Source organism: Barbus barbus (assembly GCF_936440315.1).
Source record: "Barbus barbus genome assembly, chromosome: 37".
Lineage (NCBI taxonomy): Eukaryota > Metazoa > Chordata > Actinopteri > Cypriniformes > Cyprinidae > Barbus > Barbus barbus.
The window spans coordinates 22,154,060-22,174,118 of record NC_136715.1 but is presented as its reverse complement, the minus strand read 5'-3'; the positions used below and the strand labels follow the sequence as shown (position 1 = coordinate 22,174,118).

General features: G+C 35.1%; 1 protein-coding gene across 1 annotated transcript; it reads left to right on the top strand.

The window, feature by feature from the left end:
* cdh27 (cadherin 27) lies at window positions 1-12,776 on the top strand (the record flags this gene model as incomplete). The annotated part of the gene is made up of 13 exons (XM_079396570.1): window positions 1-24; window positions 858-974; window positions 1,549-1,698; window positions 1,820-1,964; window positions 3,320-3,483; window positions 3,819-3,947; window positions 4,243-4,425; window positions 7,817-8,112; window positions 8,363-8,505; window positions 8,739-8,966; window positions 10,716-10,937; window positions 11,634-11,755; window positions 12,564-12,776. The coding sequence occupies 13 exons, from the start codon at window positions 1-3 to the stop codon at window positions 12,774-12,776; spliced, it is 2,136 nt and encodes a 711-aa protein (XP_079252696.1).
* Between the last annotated feature and the right edge of the window lie 7,283 nt (window positions 12,777-20,059).

Below are 20,059 nucleotides of genomic sequence, written 5' to 3'. Positions count from 1 at the left end.
ATGTTCAGCTACTTGGTGCTTGTGGTGAGTACAGTTTGTATTGCTGTCACAGTCATTCAATAGGTTCATTCAAGATTCAGTGACATTTGAAATCAAAAATGTATTTTTATTCTGTTGCCTGTTTGCTGTAATTTACTTTTTACATTGTTTTGCAAAGGAAAGTAATGGTAAAAATGTAATTTTGTTACCTTAAGGAGTTATTTCTACCTTAACCTAATTCTAAATCCTTTCTACATTACCTAATTCAGTAATATTGATAAAAAAAGAATTAAAATGTAACTAAATTTAGTCAAAACAATTTATTCATTGTTGATTTCTCTGTATTTGTTCTGATATTGTGATTATTGGGACCTCAAACATAATCTGTGCAGTAGAATTAATAATATAGGTATTAGCAATTGAATAATATTTTAATTATTATTATAAGACATTTTATGAAAGTCTGTGCTTTTATAAGTGTATTCCTGTAACATGAGTGCCTATCAAGTTCTTTTCTGGAGGTCAGCTGAGAAAAACAGCAACAAAGGAGGGTCCAGTATAAAGCCTTTCCCAAACCTGTTTCACAGCTTTGAATTCTCTCATGTAAACAGACATTGCAAGTTCAAAAAATCTTAAAAAGTACGCAAAAAAATATGTCCTTTGACTCTGCCTTCATGGCAGAAATGATTAAAAATGATCCGAATGTTAATGACTGAGTGGCATTTTTAGTGGTAAAGCAAATCTGTTGCATAATGTTCACATTATCTAGGTGAGATGCATTTGAAACAGTTCTCTTAGCTTTAGGTTTTTTCTGCTCTTAATTCATGTAACATATTTAAAGCCATACAGTAAATAACACCCACTGTTTCTGTTGAAAGGGAACGATCTGTCTGTGCAGCACAGAGCCTCTCAGACGCCATAAAAGATCCTGGATTATAGACTCGTTTGACATTGTGGAGGAACACCCGGGGCCTTTCCCTTACGATCTGGGGCAGGTAAATATCATTTCTCTCAAATAATGCATTGCGGGTATTAAATAATGAAATAATGCAAAACAATTTGATTGGAGTGGTATATCATTTTGGTTAAAGATCTGGGTTTGTTGCAAATGCATGTATGTGAATTTGAAATAAATTAGCCACAAACCAGAAGATGTTGAAATGGAATTTGAATTGGAATGACAGAAAGACAAATTTATTTATTAAGTATAAATTTACATTGTGCTTTTTTCTTTGTTTGTTTGTTTCTTTCTTTTTCTTTCTCTCTTTTTATACATTTATACTTTTATTGTGGTAATGTATGCCTTAAAATGATCAAAAAATAGAGTAACAAATTCTACATTGTTGCAAAAATGTGTATATATATATATACCAGAAAAAAATAAACCATTTTCAAACATTTCTTGAACACCAAATCGGCATATTAGAATGATTTCTGAAGGATCATGTGACACTGAAGGCTACATGAAATTCCTTGCATAAAAAAGTATCAGTTTAATGACAAATGATCAAGTATCGCAAACATGTATGGACATGCCATCCTTACAAAATGTATTTGCCCACATTCTAGATTAAACTGGACCGTGGCTATTTAGTGGAGTTCAGGTTAAAAGGAAAAGGTGTGGATGAAGACCCAAAGGGTGTCCTGTCTATTGATCCGCTCACAGGGGTCATTAAAGTCCACCGGAAAGTCGACTATGAGCAGTGCAGTGTTCTGATGGTAAGTGGAATCAGATTTTTCAGTAGATATAGGCAATATAAAGGCCTCATATCTCACGAAGAGGATTAAGTAAATAATATTAAGAGCATAGGTTGGAACTAATTTCATCATCCTTTCAAAGCTGACCTTCCAAGCAAGAAATAAGTCCAACTTGGCCATAGATACACAACTAGGCATGGAGGTCAACATACTGGACATCAACGACAACCCGCCGGTATTCCAGAGGAGGGTTTATGATATCACTGTACACGAAGCAGCAAAACAAGGTCAGTATCATTGCCGAACTGTTGAATTTTCATCAACTGTAATTAGGTGTATTTCAGGTTTGATTTACTGCAAATTAATATGTAAACCCTATCCACCTTATTTTTACCATAAGAGCGGAAAAATGTAATGTTTCTGGCTTCCGGTGTCATTTGCTTCCAGCTATATTTAGCTGCACAAAACCACTCGTTTTGCTGCTTGATATTGCAAACTCTTACCATTGCATTTTAATGTATTATCTTAATTTTGAACACACTGGTTTGTAGTGCAAACAGTTTTACCGTTTTTTGCGCTTTATTATTCTTCTCGTTATTTCCCTACAGCGGCTAATGAACCGGAAGTCTTGCACATTCACGGAAAACGGCTTACTTCCATGTTGAAAAATAAGGTTTCTTCAATTATAGACATGTCTGGTCTTAACTTTTAGAAGTTAAACTCCCTTAAAACAGAGTTATTGCTTTTTTAACATTATGACTAGTTTAATGTGTCTGCCAGCTTCACTGCCGTTTTAGTCATTTTTCGGAGCCGGAATATGATTTACATATTTTAAGATTATGAGTCTAAGTCTATTCATTAAATTGATCTGAAATTTCTACGATTATTTTTTTTTTTAATCTGAAACTATAATTATTATATTAATCTTCATGAAAAAATACTCCTATTGTTGAAGAAACAGGATAAAAATAAATTGTGCTTTTATGAATAAGCTTTTGTTTATAAGCCCTCAAAATATGAATTAGTAATGGCAAAAATGTGATATGTTTACTGAGATTTTAAAGAGAAAAATGTATTGCTCGCTCACATTTATGTCATTTCAAACCCTTACAACTTACTTTACACAACATTTTAAACAAACTGGTTGCTTTTTTCCATACAATTACAATAAATGTTTTTTTTTTTAAAAAAGAGAACCATAAAAGTAATATTAAGGTGGTCTTTATGACTTGTGTGCTATATTTCAGGTTTTTTTGATGCCATACAATCTTTGTGTGATAAAACTTTAATTTGTTATTCATTGAAAATCATGATATCCCAAAAATAATTAACAGTGTCTGATTTTAAGGCTTCGGATCTTTTAATTGCTTGATCCACTTGACTATGAAATTACTATTTCATTGATTCAGTTGCATTGATTTATAATGGCTTATAAAAATCTTCAAATCCATGACCTTGTTGCTTGTACTACTGTTTGGGATACAGGAAAGTTATTTTGCATAATTTTGAAGCATAATTAGTTCCTATATAAAAAGTTATATGGAAGTGGAACAACATGATGATGAGCAAATAATATTTTAATTTTCAGAATAAATATTCTTCCAAGAAATGAACTCATGTTCTTTATATTGTCTGTTTTCAGGTGGTTTTATTGTAGGTGTTTTAGCAATAGATAAAGACGCACCTGGAACTCCGAACTCCACCATTGATTACAAAATCATTTCTGTCACTCCAACAACTAAAAATGTGGAATTCTACATCCAAGAAAGTGGTGCAATATCTTTCAAAGGATGCTTTGATTATGAGGTAAAATAAAAGCCCAGGGAATGCATAATTTTCAAGTACAGAAATAATTACATTGTTGTTACTTGCACAATGCATAACATACAGTACTATAGCCTATAGTATATGCATGCCTTTAAAGCCAGTGTGTCATGCTAGGATTGGGATAATGCAGCAAAAAGACATGAGCTATCATGTTTGTGCCTGACAGACCAACAGGCATCACAGTCCAGGTTCACTCTTCATGTAACATGTGAAAACATGTCTTTAAAATATCTTGACATTTGCTAGGTTATTTCAAGTTTGCGTGTGAATTTTTAGAGTATGTATATGAAGAGTCTAACTGGTGTTCTTTTCAGGTGGCTAATAAATACGCTATAACAGTTGAAGCAAAGGACCGTGGAGTTGTAAAGCTGTCAAGCACAGCGACAATAATTGTCAACATTCAGGATGGCAACAATCATTTACCAGTTATCACAGGGCAAACGGTTAGTGTTAAGGGGATAGTTCACCCCCCCCCCCCCCCCCCCCCCAAAATCAATTCTGTCATCGTTTACTCAAAGACTTTCTTTCTTCTGTTGAAGAACAGATTTTTTGAAGAATGCTTTTAACCAAACAGTTGCTTAGTCACTGAATTCCATTGATATATTTTTTCTCCATGCAGTTGAAGTCAATGGCTACCAGCAACTGTTTGTTTACCACCATTCTTCCAAATATATTATGAAATGTTACTTGAATTTTAATTTTTGGGTCAACTGTTTTTACATTTTCCCACTTTGTTAGGGTTCAGCTAATGTCGTGGAAGACACAAATGGTACATCACCTCTCAAAATACATACAGCTGATACTGACACGTATCTCACTGCTGCATGGAGGGTCAGATACTCCATAAAAGGGGATGAAGGTGGCCACTTTGCCATCCACACTGATCCAGACACCAATGATGGAATCCTCACAGTGGTTAAGGTATGTTTGCACACTCTAGGCGTCTATTCTGTAAATGTCATGCTATGTTCACTAATCTCATTACAAAGCAGAAATAAATTATTCAGGGATATTGACTCATTTATAGGTCATTAATAGGGTAAGATGTGGTAAAATACACAACAATTGCCCCGTTGGGCATCTTACTGCATCTTATACTCTCCGCCTTGTTTTTGTCTTGACCACAGATTACACAACAAAGACAAAATTTCAGTCACTTTTCGGATTGTTAAATCTTTATTAATGTAAATAGAATGTGCATTGATTTGTTCTTGGCGGACTAGATCTGCTACGCTGCTGCTGCCGAGACAGTAGACTTGCTTCTGCTAAATCCTCGGATCATAAAATTAAAAGGAAACCAAACTATAAAAATGCTCTGAAGACAACAAGACGCTGTGCAGTGGTGAGCAATGGAAAAACTGTGTTAGCGTTACCTTCCCTCTGATCCCAACGTTAGGAAAGAGTGAATTAACTTTATTTCAATGGATATTTAATGATCCAGACCATGTAAGTAAGAACTTGGTCCTTTTTTCACTTCATTTTACCATGGGCAGGGCGGACTGGGACAAAATTTCAGGCTGGGAAATAACTCATCCAGGCCATCCCATATACCCACAACAAATTCTGAAACACGGACAACCCTATTAGCCTATTTGTATGACTATCACATAAAAGGGTCTAAATCAGCGGTCTCAAACTCAATTCCTGGAGGGCCACAGCTCTGCAGAGTTTAGCTCCAACCAGCTCCAAATCTCACCTGCTTGGAAGTTTCTAGTAATCCTGAAGAGCTTGATTAACAGGATCAGATGTGTTTGACTAGGGTTGGAGATAAACTGTGCAGAGCTGTGGCCCTCCAGGAACTGAGTTTGAGACCAATGGTCTAAATCTTTAGTTGGGGCCATGGAAAATAAACGTTCTCTCTTGAACAGCACTAGTGTTGTTTTTGGCGGCCTGTTTTAGTCTTTGTGTGAAGCTGACATTTTAGTTTTTATTAGTTTTAGTCACGTTCATACTCTTTTTAGTCTAGTCTTGTTTTAGTCGACGAAAACTGATGACTATTTTCGTCTAGTTTTAGTCGACGAAAACTGATGACTATTTTCGTCTAGTTTTAGTTGACGAAAACTGATGATACTTAGTCTAGTTTTCATCAATGAAAATTGTACTTTAGACTCTTTTAGTAATACAATTATATTTAACTCAGTCAATATAGTATAAGTACCTAGTAGTATAGACAAATCCAAAATTTTCTTTTAGCCAAACCCATTTCAAACAAGGTTATCTTATTATATTATTGTTACCTTATAGATTCAAGACTACATCCATTCCAGACACGGAAGACGCTCTGATTTGAATTTACAACATTTATTTTACCAACCAAACATGTTAGAAGTACACACACATCTCCCAAAGACGAACCCTGGCTGGCCGGCCATCGGTCCCTTTCTCTGTGTCAGATTTAACTTTGTTGTCGTCTTCTAAACAATGCCGCGAGTGGAGCTTGAGGAAGTGATGTCGCCTGCGTCTGCGCAGTGCGACCTGAAGTGAGACACCGGAAACAGAAATACTGCAAAATAATAATAATAACGCGACTAAACGAGATGAAATAACGTTATAACATTTCGTTTCATCTCGTTTTAGTCAACGAAAATAAAGAGACATTTTAGCATAGTTTTTATTTTGTAAACCACATTTATTCTCGTTTTTATTCGTCAACAATATTGCATTATATATTTAATTATTGTCATCGTCACATGACCAGGATTTACGTTTCGTCTCGTCTCGTTTTCGTCACGTGATAAAGGTTCGTTGACGACGATATTTAGTCATAATTTTCGTTGATGAAAGCAACACTAAACAGCACCTTCACTTCCCTTTTCCTTTTCTTCATTTTCTCCAATATCCCTTTTTTTCTTGTACCTGTCACTTCTCTACCAGCAGGTCTACTGTTATAAACAGAACTGGGCCCACCTTGTTGCAAATCAACTACCTCACTGAAAACATAATGTCGTTATTTCTCTTAAAATGACTTAAATACCCAAGATTTAACAAACCTATAATTCATACAAATATATTAAAACAAATTTTCTAAAGTGCCTCAATTCCTAAATTAGTACATTATAAAATCCTAATAGGCCTACTGAACACATAATTAAATTTTTGGGCTGACTCATACTTTTGTGTTGCTGTCTGCTCTAGCTTCATACAATAAATCCATGTGAATATCTGTCTGCTGAAATCGATAGTGATAATGGGTTGTTCCTGACAGCCTAAAAGGTGCTATCAGTTTAATATTCAATTAGGTTAATAAAGACAAAACTACAGTAGCGTATTACAGATGAAACTAACCTGCACTTGAAGCCCTGAACAGGTTTGTAGTTTCGCAACATTAACTGCTTCTTCTGGCCGCTTCCTCTTCTTCCTTGAGTCCCACACATCGACCGTTTGACTGAAGCGCTGAACAGACGTGAAACGCGGTGCTGCCAGTCAAGATTTATGATTTGTTATCAATTTATTAGCAAATGACAAAATCGGAAATAATCACATTGGTACATTGGGAAAGCAAAAAAAAAAGAAAAACAGGGCAGCGGGCCAAATCAGCCGCCAGGCCACCGGGATTCGTCCCACGGTGCTCCACACTCCGCTCCTGACCATGGATTCGTTTACAAACAGGACAAACAGGAATTCGATGCAGGATTTTCAAAAAGATTGAAATTAAAAGACAATGCTGTGCAGACTATATTGGATCTGACAGTAATGTTGCACTACACAAATGTAATTGTTTCATTACGTGGTCACTATTGTTTTGTCTCTTGTTCTTAGAGATCGTTTGATATGTATTGAGTTATGCATTTTTGACCTAAATCACAGCAGTGTCCATCTATGAGCAATTTACGCTGTCAAACATATACAACTATTAGCCAATCATAGCAGTGGGCATTCACTTTCGAATCTACAATCCGCCACGCCTATTCAAACAGAGCGTTCTGATGAGGGGGGTCAAAAACAGGACAGAAAATAGCTAATCAAATAGCTCATATATATATATATATATTTTTTTTTTTTTTATTATTATTATTTTTTACGAAGTGAGGGTGAGGGCCCGGGCAGCATGTTGGTACTAGTGTTATTACATTCACATTTAATCCTTACTGAAATTCATGGTGTTATTATTCAGTAATTCCACAAGTTAGATGAACATTTCAGATGTCTTTGCTACTCATTAAAATCTATACTAATTAGGTGAAATCATTCGGTTAGAATTCACAGTCTTACTATTATGACATACGTTCAGTAAAAATGCCAGTAAGTCATGGAATAAATCTACCTGCTATATTGATATTGTGTGTATTGTTTTTATGCAATTCTTTGCCAGCCTTTAGACTATGAAGAGAGCGCAGAACAAAAACTCACCATCTTTGTAGAGAACGAAGAGCCATATTTCTCTTGTGAGATAAAAGAGAGATCTGCAGATGGGCTCTGGACAATCAACAGAAATCCACCAAAACCGTCCTCTAGGAATATTACCATTACTGTAGAAGACGCCAATGACCCTCCATTCTTCCCAGATCCAGTAAGAAAAGTAATTTTGGAAGAAAATGGTGCTGTTGGAGCTTTTGTAGACAAAGTGACAGCAGTTGATCCTGACATGGGACGTCCCCACAAACTGGAGTATGTATTCAATCAGAATCACTTGGCTCCAAAATATATCTGGACAATAAAGCCATAGATAAAATGTGTCCTGTAATGTGTAATTGTGTATAAAATACCAAACCATGGGGCATGACCATGATATGCTTGATATTTTTATCTAATATAGTGACATGTCTAAACGTGTCCAAATACTTTTGTTGCCACTCCATATGAAGAATCCAGACAGTATGTTTGTTAATAATAAACAATTTATTTTCTCCCCCACCAGGTATTCTATTGAACAAGATCCTGCAGGCTGGTTCAGAGTAGACAAAACAACTGGGGAAATCTCTGTAAAAGAGTCATTGGACAGAGAGTCAAGTCATGTGACCAATGGGACTTATACAGTCACTGTCCTTGTGACAGAGAAGGGTAATACAATATAACTGTTTTGCATGTGGCTTGCAAATAACTGGTAACGACTACATCTATCCATCCATCCATCTATGATCAAAACCACTTGTCTTATGTAGAGTCTCACAGATGCTGGAGCCTATTCCAGCGTATCGGGCTATAGAAAGAGACAAAACCTACATAGTTTACTAAAACTGTGATCATCTCTATAGAAGTATTATTTTAAAATTTACTCTGATTTTTCACACCAGATGACCATCCTCCAATGACAAGCACTGCTACCATTCAGATCCACATTGAAGACAAAAACGACAATGTCCCTATTTTAAAGGAGAACATGGTTTCTGTCTGTCAGTCTGATGAAAAGTCAAGTACAGAGATCACAGCCTATGACCTTGATGGAGATCCATACAGCGGTCCGTTCAGTTTTGAAATTATGGGAGATCATAAAGAAGAATGGAGCTTTGACCCCAGTCATGGTAAATAATAGTATATATATATATATGAGCAATATCACATGAGTAGAAGTGAGACATGGCTGTATATCGCTATGGCTGTGATTCGGCCGTAGGGAATCACAGCCGTGCCGATATACAGCCATATCTCACGTCTACGAGTGTGATATTGCGTTTATACAACAGTTCAATGGCGCGAGTGTGTAAATAATTTAGAAACAACAACGGAGCATCTTTAAAAGCCCTCTTTTGTGCAGAACTACTTTCTTCAGCCACGGATTTAAATCTAAAGTTGACAGTAACAGCTGAGCCCAAGCCTCCGTTACTAATTCCACAACGTCACTTTAGAACTAGTAACGAAGGAACTTTGAGTTGCTTCATTGAAAACATATTGTATTACTGTAGTAAAAGCTTGCTGTATTATGTAAAATAAGCATTATGAGAGCGAGATGGACTGAGCGACTGTGATTACCAGCATCTGATACAGGCATCTCATTCTCCTAACGTTACTTACAAGTAATTTTAAATGTGCACTGAGGAAAGCGATATCTTTGTCTTAACGTCAATATCCTTTCATTGATTTCTGATGACAGCGCTCCTCAGTGCATTTGTTAGCTGCTTCAAGCTGTTGTTGTAAGTAATCTAAAGGCGGAATTAGATTCGCCATCTAAAGGCGGAACAATGTAACTAAAATCACAATCACGAACACAAGCACCATGTCTCAGTACTAAACACTATTGAATACTATTATTATTTATGCAAAATACTAATAATTGAAGAATCATATTTAATAAACAACAACAGCCATCATAAACGTTGCTAGGCAATTCAGTCAACCGTAAGCAAAGGTGCCACGATATACAGCATTGAATTTACATGATAAACTTTTGCCAAAACTATTTGCTCTGGAACAAATAATAATTTAATGAGACCAAAGACTGGCCGTTAGATTTACCCAACACTAATTATATCTCGTGTTTAACCAGTGTAGAGACATTAGAGCCAGCGGTAAATTCCAGAAGATCTGGCCGCGGTGAGGTGCTCTCTGCGCTGAACTGCCGCTGAACCGCTGGAGATCCTGTCTCCGAAAACGCTGAAGCAAATTTTCAAATAGACCTTATCTTTACTAAGAAACCGCATCTTTTAAGTCCAAGCAAGCACATTCTCACCTAAAAAATCCTTAAAATTGCATTCCCTGACACAAAACAGTATTATTTTAAAATTATAGTGGATTTGATGACACTAGGGTTTAGACTAAGCCAGGATTAGGCCATTGTTCAATTAGGAAATTTAAGTAATTTGTATTAACATGCCTTAGAAAAAACATTACTGGTGTGCATCTTAAGACAAAACAAAGGCATTGATATATTTTAAGATCAGTCAGTGCAATTTTCTTTCAGTTAAAACAGCTCAGATTTACACTTTACTCTGGGACTAGGCTTAAGCCTTGTCTGTGAAACCGGGGGTAGATCGACAAAAACGTAGATAGACCCGGCTAACAAACGGAGTGATACATCATTGTGAAAGGGCGTTCCTGTAGCGATACCAGTACAAGATCTCACGGTTCTCAACCAACCAGATTTGAGAACCAGAACAAACTGCTTTATATATACTATATATATATATATATATATATATAAACAACAACAACATTGTGTTTTATATAGTGCATAATATAGAACCATAGTGTTCTCAGCATTAGGTTATATTTTACGAAGCTCTGATGTAAAAGAGATGGTCATCACCTTTCATCTTTTTTGCTTTGTCTTTTAGGTAACACAGTGCATTTGGTGAAGGATAAAAGTGTTCATGCCAGTCTGTACACACTGATTGTGAAAATCTCTGATAAACAGGGCAAGTTTGTCCTACAGAATCTCTCTGTTGCTGCGTGTGATTGTGCGGTTTCACCAAACTGTCTGATGCAGCGCAACACACAGCAAAAAGCAGGAAGTGGCATGGCAGGAATTACCATCTTTGCCGCGCTGATGATTTTGGGTGAGCACAGGATTCTGTTAAATTCCCAATTAAATCATTTGATAAATGCATTTCCGATCCTGTGTCCTACTATTATTGGGGCGGGAGGATAGCTAAGTAACATCGTTTGTAAAAAAAAACTCAAATTTCACAAATTAAGTTATTTTGATGTGACCAAATGAAGTAGTTGCATAATGATTTTGTGTGGTTTCATGACAACTTCAAACAGTTTTTGTTAAATGTTTGAATTATGGCCAACTGTTAGCAAGATTGATTGAACTGGTTCTAAATCTCCATCAACATAACCGAACATTAAACACTACCAAGTCTCAATTGTTTCTCATCTTGTTAAAAACATAAAAAATAATACTAAAATAAGCACTCCCTGTGAAGTTTAACTCTCAATTAAGGTCCTGCAAAGCATGAACTATTCTTTTTAAAACGTGCATCATGTTTTTATGTTATGTAATAGCAAAAAATTAACTACCAAAAAAAAAAAATATATATATATATATATATATATATTTCTTTAGTCTATTCTTTTGGGAGTGTTGTTTGCTTTTTTAATCCAAACTGAATGAAACAGGTTTACACTTGAAATTATGATTTTCCATTAGAACAGTACACAAATATATGTGCACTAAGTTGTAATATTTTCATTTTGTTTTTAAGAAGTAAAGTAACTTGAATCTGAAAGCTGTTTTTTTCTTCTTTCAGCATGTCTGTTACTGGTTCTTACTTGCTCTTGTGGGCCTGTGAAGTCTCTGGTGCAAGTAGACAATGTCTTAGAAGATGCCCTTCTGCCTTCTAACATCGAGAAACCTGGCACTGATTGTGTGGTAATACATTAAATTAAGATTTCTTATGAAAAGCTAAATGGCACTTTCACAGTGACGTTAAATATAACAAATGAATGTTCCACTCTATTATATACATTCATAAAGGTCCCGACTGTTCTATTAAAGAAGGCATCTGTTAGTCACTCACAGGAAGCAACTTTTATTGATAACAGGGTTCAACAGACAGCAGACATTCAGAGGGTATGCTAAATTTCTATTTCTATTTGTTTCAAAATGAGATCTTGGAAACACTAAGAAATCTTATAGAGCAATTGTCATTCTTTACACTGTAAAGCATTGCATTCCTTTTTTTTTTTTATAGGTCTCTAACAAATATATAGGTACTCATAGTCTCCCAGTTCAAATGGATGAGCGCTGGTCTAGAGACATATCACAGTGTTATTCCAGTGAGGTAATACAGCAGTTCAACAGTGCATGTATGAAATTGTCCAAATAAAATTTTGTTTGAAAGTAAAGTTGAAAGTTCTGTTTTTAAAAAAGCAGACGTGGACGTGGAGACAGTATCAGAGTGACAACCGCTACCAGGTAAACCTTAATCATTTTATGAAACGTCTGAACTTGTTACTGTTCAGTGAAACTCATTAAATCTTAAAATCAGTAATATACAGGGTTTTCTTACACCCTTAGGGTTCAACATTTAGTAGGAGGAGCTCACAAAGAAGACAGGGTGCCTATTCCATCAGCTGCTCGACATTACAAAGCTTGCTCTCTCAAGTACGTTTGCCAGATTAATTCAACATTCATTCATTCATTCATTGACTAAACATATTTCTTTCTCAACTTTCAGAGGCTGCATTCAATACAGTGCCTAGAAAATGAATTGCTTGATTATGAACCTCAGCTTTACGCCCTTGAGGACAACTCTGATTTGAAATGTGTATACCTGGACCCCATAGACCTGCCTATAAATGAGTTTGATCCTGAGCTGCTCTCAGACCTTGGACCAGCATTTAAGCATCTGGCTTCTATCTGTAACCCAGGGAGACTGTCAAAACCTTAAGTGATCAAGAATGGGATCAGATAGTCTAGTGATCAAGAGGAAGAAGATGTTTCACCTTCTTATTCGGGACTGGTCACTTTGCTACCAAAAAGAAAGAAAGAATATATCTTAGTATCTTTTTGTTCACAATGTATGTTCTGCCTTAAATAGGTTGGTATGGTAGCATTGTTTCTTTTGTAATTTCTGAAAAATGGCAATTATTCAAACATGCCAACATTCACACATTGAGTCAAACATTAGGTCAGAGAACGTTGAGTGCATATTTTTACAACCTATATTTATCAATTTGTCAATCTTGCCATTGGCAAGTGAAATTCACACTTTGATTTTTGAGATATATTTTAAGTGCAATGAAAAGCACCTGCAAAGACAAGTTATTACTACCTCAATTTGAATGAACTACAATGATCTGTATTTCATTCATGTTTACATATCTTATAATGCAGGCAAACACATTGTACTCAGTGTTACATATAATTAATCTGTTCTGTACCGTCTGTTTTGTGAGATGATTGTATACCTTAATATTTGACATTTAAATGCCTTTTTATCCTTACAAAGTAAAATCTACAAAACAGTAGACTCTACAAAAACTTAAAAAAAAAAAAAAAAAATTATGATTGGTCTGTACCAATGTATTTTTGCATTTGAACCAATGCTTGAAGTGGAAAAACATCGGTGCCGGTTTCTTACTTTTTCTTAAATTTCGTAATTAAAATGTTTATTTAGTGAATGTTTTCTTCTGAGATCTCTATAAGCACACAACTGTCCTGCCATTCCAGTTGTCATGCATTCTTTTAATTTGTGAAAATAAAGATGATTTTTCATGACCACACTGAATGTGGAGTAATATTAAATATCCGTAGCTTACTGGCCCACTTGTCTAAAATAAAACAGCAGCCTCTACATTTTGCCAAATGAATGTCAACAAAGACAGGAATAGGTAAAGATTTTTGTAATTTTGTAATCAGTCCTTTACCTCAGTTTTGTGTTAGACAAAATAGATAATTCCTCCGGTCATTTTATGTTGATGTTGTGACCTTATGGATGAAAGGATGAGACTAATACAAAAACATTTATTTTTAATTTTTTAAGTGTATATAATACAGAAAATGCAGAGTGCAACTGGGGTGGTAGATTGTTGGTCCTGGAAATTGAGGTTTAGATTTTTAGCAGATAACTAAAAGAGTCTCTGTTAAGGGTAGATAAAGACCTAAACTTAAAAGCTTTATGGGAATGGAGAAAAAAAGAGAGAAAAAAAGGCTGTTCCATTAAGTAGAGTATTCTAGATTTCAAGGTCAGCATGGATAGGCCCAGCAGAGGATGTACTTCCTGCGGCAGCTGAGGAAAGCCAAGCTGCCAGTCCAGATGATGGTGCAGTTCTATACGGCCATCATTGAGTCCATCCTCACCTCTTCCATCACTGTGTGGTATGCTGGGGCCACTGCCAGGGACAAACAGAGACTGCAGCGCATTGTGCACTCTGCTGAGAAGGTAATCGGCTGCAGCCTTCCATCTCTCAAGGACCTGTACGTCTCCAGGACTGGGGGGCGAGCAGGCCGGATAGCAGCTGACTCTTCTCACCCTGGACATGGACTATTTGAGCCACTTCCCTCTGGCAGAAGGTTACGGTCCATTTGGACCAGAACCTCTCGCCATAAGAACAGTTTTTTCCCCTCTGCCGTTGGTCTCATGAACACTTTATAACAATTGTTGAGCTGGACACTACATAACATCTGTACTGAGCTGGACATTTTATAACATTTGCATCAGTTGGTCACTTTTATAACATTAGTCACTTTAAATAAGTCATTTTTTACATTTTTTATATGCTTTTTAAAATAGGAAAATTTTTACTTCGTAAATTATTATTATTATTATTATTCAGTGTTTTTATGTTGCACTCTGTCACCGAAGCAAGTTCCTAGTTTGTGAATTGTGTTTGCAGACAATGGCAATAAAGTTTCTGATTCTGATTCTGATTCTGATAGACAATATGTAATGTTGCCTGATGAGAATAGATTATAGGTGCAGACAGAAATTCCATAAAGACAGTATAAGTGGGCATGTTTAGAACAGTTTTAGGCTATGGATGTGTTTTCTTCAGATTTCTTCCAGGACAATCTTGTGGCTTGATTCATGTGCCCTTCACACAGATGAATGTGACCGATTCCAGCCTTGCTGAAGTATCCTCAGATCATCACGATCCTCCACCAAATTTCACAGTGGGTCTCTCCAGGTCTCCATATAACCATTAGACGACAAGGTGTTGGGCAAAGTTGACATCTTACTCCAGTCCTCTACAGTCCAATTTTAACAATCTTTTACAAACCTCAGTCTGGCTCTTCTTTGCTTCTCATTCTTGAAGGGGCTGTTTGTCGTTCTTTTTGTCTAATTTTCTTGTCTGAGTCTCTTGTTTTATTATGCTTTAGCTTGTTAAGTATATAGCAGGTAAATATATAAGAGAGTCATTGTTATTAAATTCATTTTATTTTTAGGACATATTCATTTAGTTTACAGTACTCATAACTGTTGGTTTCTAAACTTAAATTAATTGAGGAAATCCGTTTCCTCCACTGAAATGATTTAAAGTCATTGGATTTTACAGTGTACTAGCGGAGGGAGTTTTTGATTATTTTATGCTTTAGGCCTACTCCAGGGATCTGCAATGGACTTCAATAAAGTTGAATTGCCCCAAACTAGACAATCATTCTCTGCCATAACCACATCTAAGAGGGGCTTTAACACAAGATTTACCACATCTCCATGCAACTCCAAATAGCCAAAGAATATGGGATGGACTTTACAAATACTAATCAATTTAAAAAAAGGCCCTGATGGTCTCATGAAAATGCATATATATAGTACTCCAAATAAAAACGATTGTCAAATTGATTTGTCAATTGATTGTCAATTAATTTTGATTGACTACACACACACACACAGACATGTTTGTTTTTGTGAAAAGCGGGGACATCCCATAGGCGTAATGGTTTTTATACTGAACAAACTGTATGTGCTATTGCCCTACACCTAAACTTAGCCCTCACAGGAGACTGTGCATTTCAACTTTCCCAAAAAAAACTCACTCTGTATAATTTCTAAGCGTTTTGAAAAGTGGGGACATGGGTCAATGTCCTGAAAAGTCACCTTCACCGTGTAATACCTGTGTCATACCTGTGTTATTATAAAAATATATGTCCTCATTTGTCACAAAAATGCACGAACACATACACAAATAAAATAGTCGTGGACTTGATTTGAAAAAGCTAAATGGCCATAAAAAGGCACACTTGTGTTGTTCATGGTCAAAAATGACCGCCATTGGAAATGAATGGGAAATACGCAAAAACACGAAAATACAGATAATTATTTTTGTGTGTACAATCCCCCCCCCCCCCCCCCCCCACAGACACACATATATGAACTAGTGTGACTGTAACACAAAGCAAGGAAGGGGTTACACACTAAAACATCAAGAGTACAAAACAGACACACACACGCAAACACACACTCACTTAGACACAATCACTCTCACACACACACACAACACATTATTATACACACAAACAAATTAACTGGTGTGGCTGTAACAATACTGCAAAATTGAGCCAGAAGACACAAATAAGAGGTTAAAATCAGATTGATTAATCTCTGATACAGCATTCCTGTTCATTTTTGTTACATTTTTGTTGAATTTTGATGTTATATGTAACAAAATGCCTTTCTCTGTGTTTAGGTTTGACTGTAGTAAAATGAATGCAAAAACTAACATTTCAAACCAAAAAAAATAAATAAAAAAATTCTAAACCTTTACAAAAATTTGTCTTTGAGAATGTCTAAATATCCAGATCCTCAACCTAATAAAAATAAGTCTTTAAGCCTAAAAACCACTAGAGAGTTTGGCTAAAACCATGGAATTGCAGATGTTTTTTTTTTTTGTTTTTTGCTTTTTTCATCTGATCGTGGTTGTATCTCTCTATTAGCGCTACTGGATCCTAGCACCGCGTTTGACGCTATCGACCACAACATTCTTTTAAATAGACTAGAAAATTATGTTGGCATTAGAGGAAGTGCATTGGCATGGTTCAAATCGTACTTATCTGACCGCCATCAATTTGTGGCAGTAAATTAAGAGGTATCATACCAATCACAAGTGCAGTATGGAGTACCTCAAGGCTCAGTACTTGGCCCCTTACTTTTCATGCTTTACATGTTACCCTTGGGAGATATCATTAGGAAACATGGTGTTAGCTTTCACTGTTATGCTGATGATACCCAGCTCTATATTTCTTCGCAACCTGATGAAACTTACCAATTTGCAAAACTAACGGAATGTATAGTTGATATCAAAAACTGGATGACTAGCAATTTCTTACTGCTAAATTCAGAAAAAAATGAGGTATTGGACCAAAAACTTTTGCATGTAAGAACCTAGATCACTGTCTAATACTTGACGGCTGCTCTGTAAATTTTTCTTCATCAGCTAGGAACCTAGGCGTAATTAATCGCGATTAAACACATCCAAAGTAAAAGTTTTTATTTACTTAATATGTGTGTACTGTGTATATTTATTATGTATATATAAATACACACACATACAGTATATATTTTGAAAATATTTACATGTACAAATTTGTATTCATATAATTTATATTATATATAAATATATTTAATCTATAAACATAACATATATTTCTTAAATATATACATGCATGTGTGTATTTATATATACATAATGCATATACACAGTTTGACAGCACTAATTAGTAATCATGTCTATTATAATGTCAAGTTATGAGAGGAAAAAGAAGCATGTTTCCAGCATGTTGTTAATAAATCTATATACAGCATATACTAACCGAAATTACACATATAACATGATAATTATGTGGAAACCTTGGAGTAACTTAACAGTTACTCTAAAGTTACTTTAAATAATACCACAGTACTAATATTTTTCACGTCTAAAATGTTCATGTCACAAACATAGTAACACCAAGTATTTTCCCCCCAAAGAAATATGACTTGAAAACTGTCATAAGAGTTATGTAACTCATACAACTTAGAGTTGCTGACCATGGCATGTTTCTGTAATGTTACAGCTGCATTTATTTATTTATTTTTTATTAATTATAAAGAATTCCAAGCACCACAAAACTGCTAGTCCCCACAGCCATGTACAGTGGGAAAGTGCTTTATTTTGAGGTTTTTTTCTACCATTTAAAATACATTAATGTATTCATAACTATCAAATATATTATATAATTGGATTATAAAACAAAATGCTAAATAAATACTATAAAATATATAATGAAAACAGTGGTCCCTGGAGTTGTGTCATTGGTGTTACCGTTTAATAAAAATCTGTTATTTTGAAATGGACTTCCTCCCTATTTTCTAAGCATCCATGAAAAAAGGCCCATGTTATGTCCACTGTTTCTTTTCAGTTATGAGAATTTTTCTCATTTATCTCATGATTTCATATGAAGCTTTTAGTTGACGTCACTGGTATGACCTATTTATTGTTAGGCAATTGTAAAAAAAACAAAAAAAACCAAAAAAAAAACTTATAATACAAATGGATTAAGCTACTTAATTTAGTGAGTATACCATGATTGACAACATGTGGTTTGATAACTTGCAGCAGACATTTTGTAAAATGCATTTTTCATGAAAATAGTCACTGGTTTTACCTTCCTTATGGATAACAACAGTGAAGATCAGTATATCAGGTCTTATGTATGTCACCGGTGTTACTGTGTTACTGTACTTTTTTTTTCTGTCACATTAAATAAATAAAACATAATCTCCTTATTTCGTGCATTTTCATTATTTTTATGTAACTCTGACAACATGTGCTGAAAAAAATTGAGAAATAATATTTCATAAAAACTTTTAATATTGCTAAAGAAGTTAACACGAGTAACAAAAAAAATAATAATAAATAAAAAAAAAATATATATATATAGTACATGCGGTCTTGAAATAATTGTACAAAAAAGCTAAAAAAAATTAAGCTGACATTTATATGAAATCATATAGTCAAAAGGTAATGTAATAATGCGGTCTAAGTTTAAATGTTAGAAAAATAAATACATTTTAAGACATCTTGCCATACCAAAAGTTGACGTTTCTGTAGAATGACCCAAAATCACTACGGTCGCAAGTCCCGTCATTACCAATAGAGTTCAATGGAACTAACACCTATAGTATTTTTATATTTTTTTTTACGACGATTTTGGAAAACGCAAGCAAGAGCCGTTGGTACGTTACTGCTGTATGGAGTCTCCAGACGACCTGCCCACGGACCCTATATTGAAGAATGTTGGTAACAAAACAGTTTTAGTTACCATTGACTTGCAAATTTTTTAAATTAAGTGTTTTAGCTTAATAAGGGGATATAAAGAGACATTTACAAGTACAATTATTTAATTGATCAGAATACAGAAAGTAAACAAGGTTTTTAAATAATTTTGCTTCAGACACTATTGTATGTATGTAGTATGTACATTAGGTATGTGACGGTATCAAATATTGTTTTTTTTTTGTTGTTTTTTTTAATCACAATATATAATTTCTAAGTGAAAAAAAGTGTTGTTCTCCAAATAGGTTAAATAACTTTATTAATGAACATTTACTAAAAGACTTTATTAAAAAATACACACAAATATAAAGTAAACGAGTGTTTCAAGATTAGAGTGCAAAAGATTGTTATCATTCTGGCCATTGCTTCTCGGTCTACTCTTAGTATCTTGGGCTTGACTGTGACCTGAATTCGTCCAGAAGACTCCCCATCAGGTTGGAAGGGTACTGGTCTTTTGTAATAATTGGAAATATTCAACCCACTCTTCCCTATGCATTAAAAATTATTTTGAGTTTCAACTACTGAGTACAAAACCGATTCCAAAAAAGTTGGGACACTGTACAAATTGTGAGTAAAAACAGAATGCAATGATGTGGAAGTTTCAAATTTCAATATTTTATTCAGAATACAACATAGATGACATATCAAATGTTTAAACTCAGAAAATGTATCATTTTAAGGGAAAAATAAGTGTATTTTAAATTTCATGGCATCAACACATCTCAAAAAAGTTGGGACAAGGCCATGTTTACCACTGTGTGGCATCCCCTCTTCTTTTTATAACAGTCTGCAAACGTCTGGGGACTGAGGAGACAAGTTGCTCAAGTTTAGGAATAGGAAGGTTGCCCCATTCTTGTCTAATACAGGCTTCTAGTTGCTCAACTGTCTTAGGTCTTCTTTGTCGCATCTTCCTCTT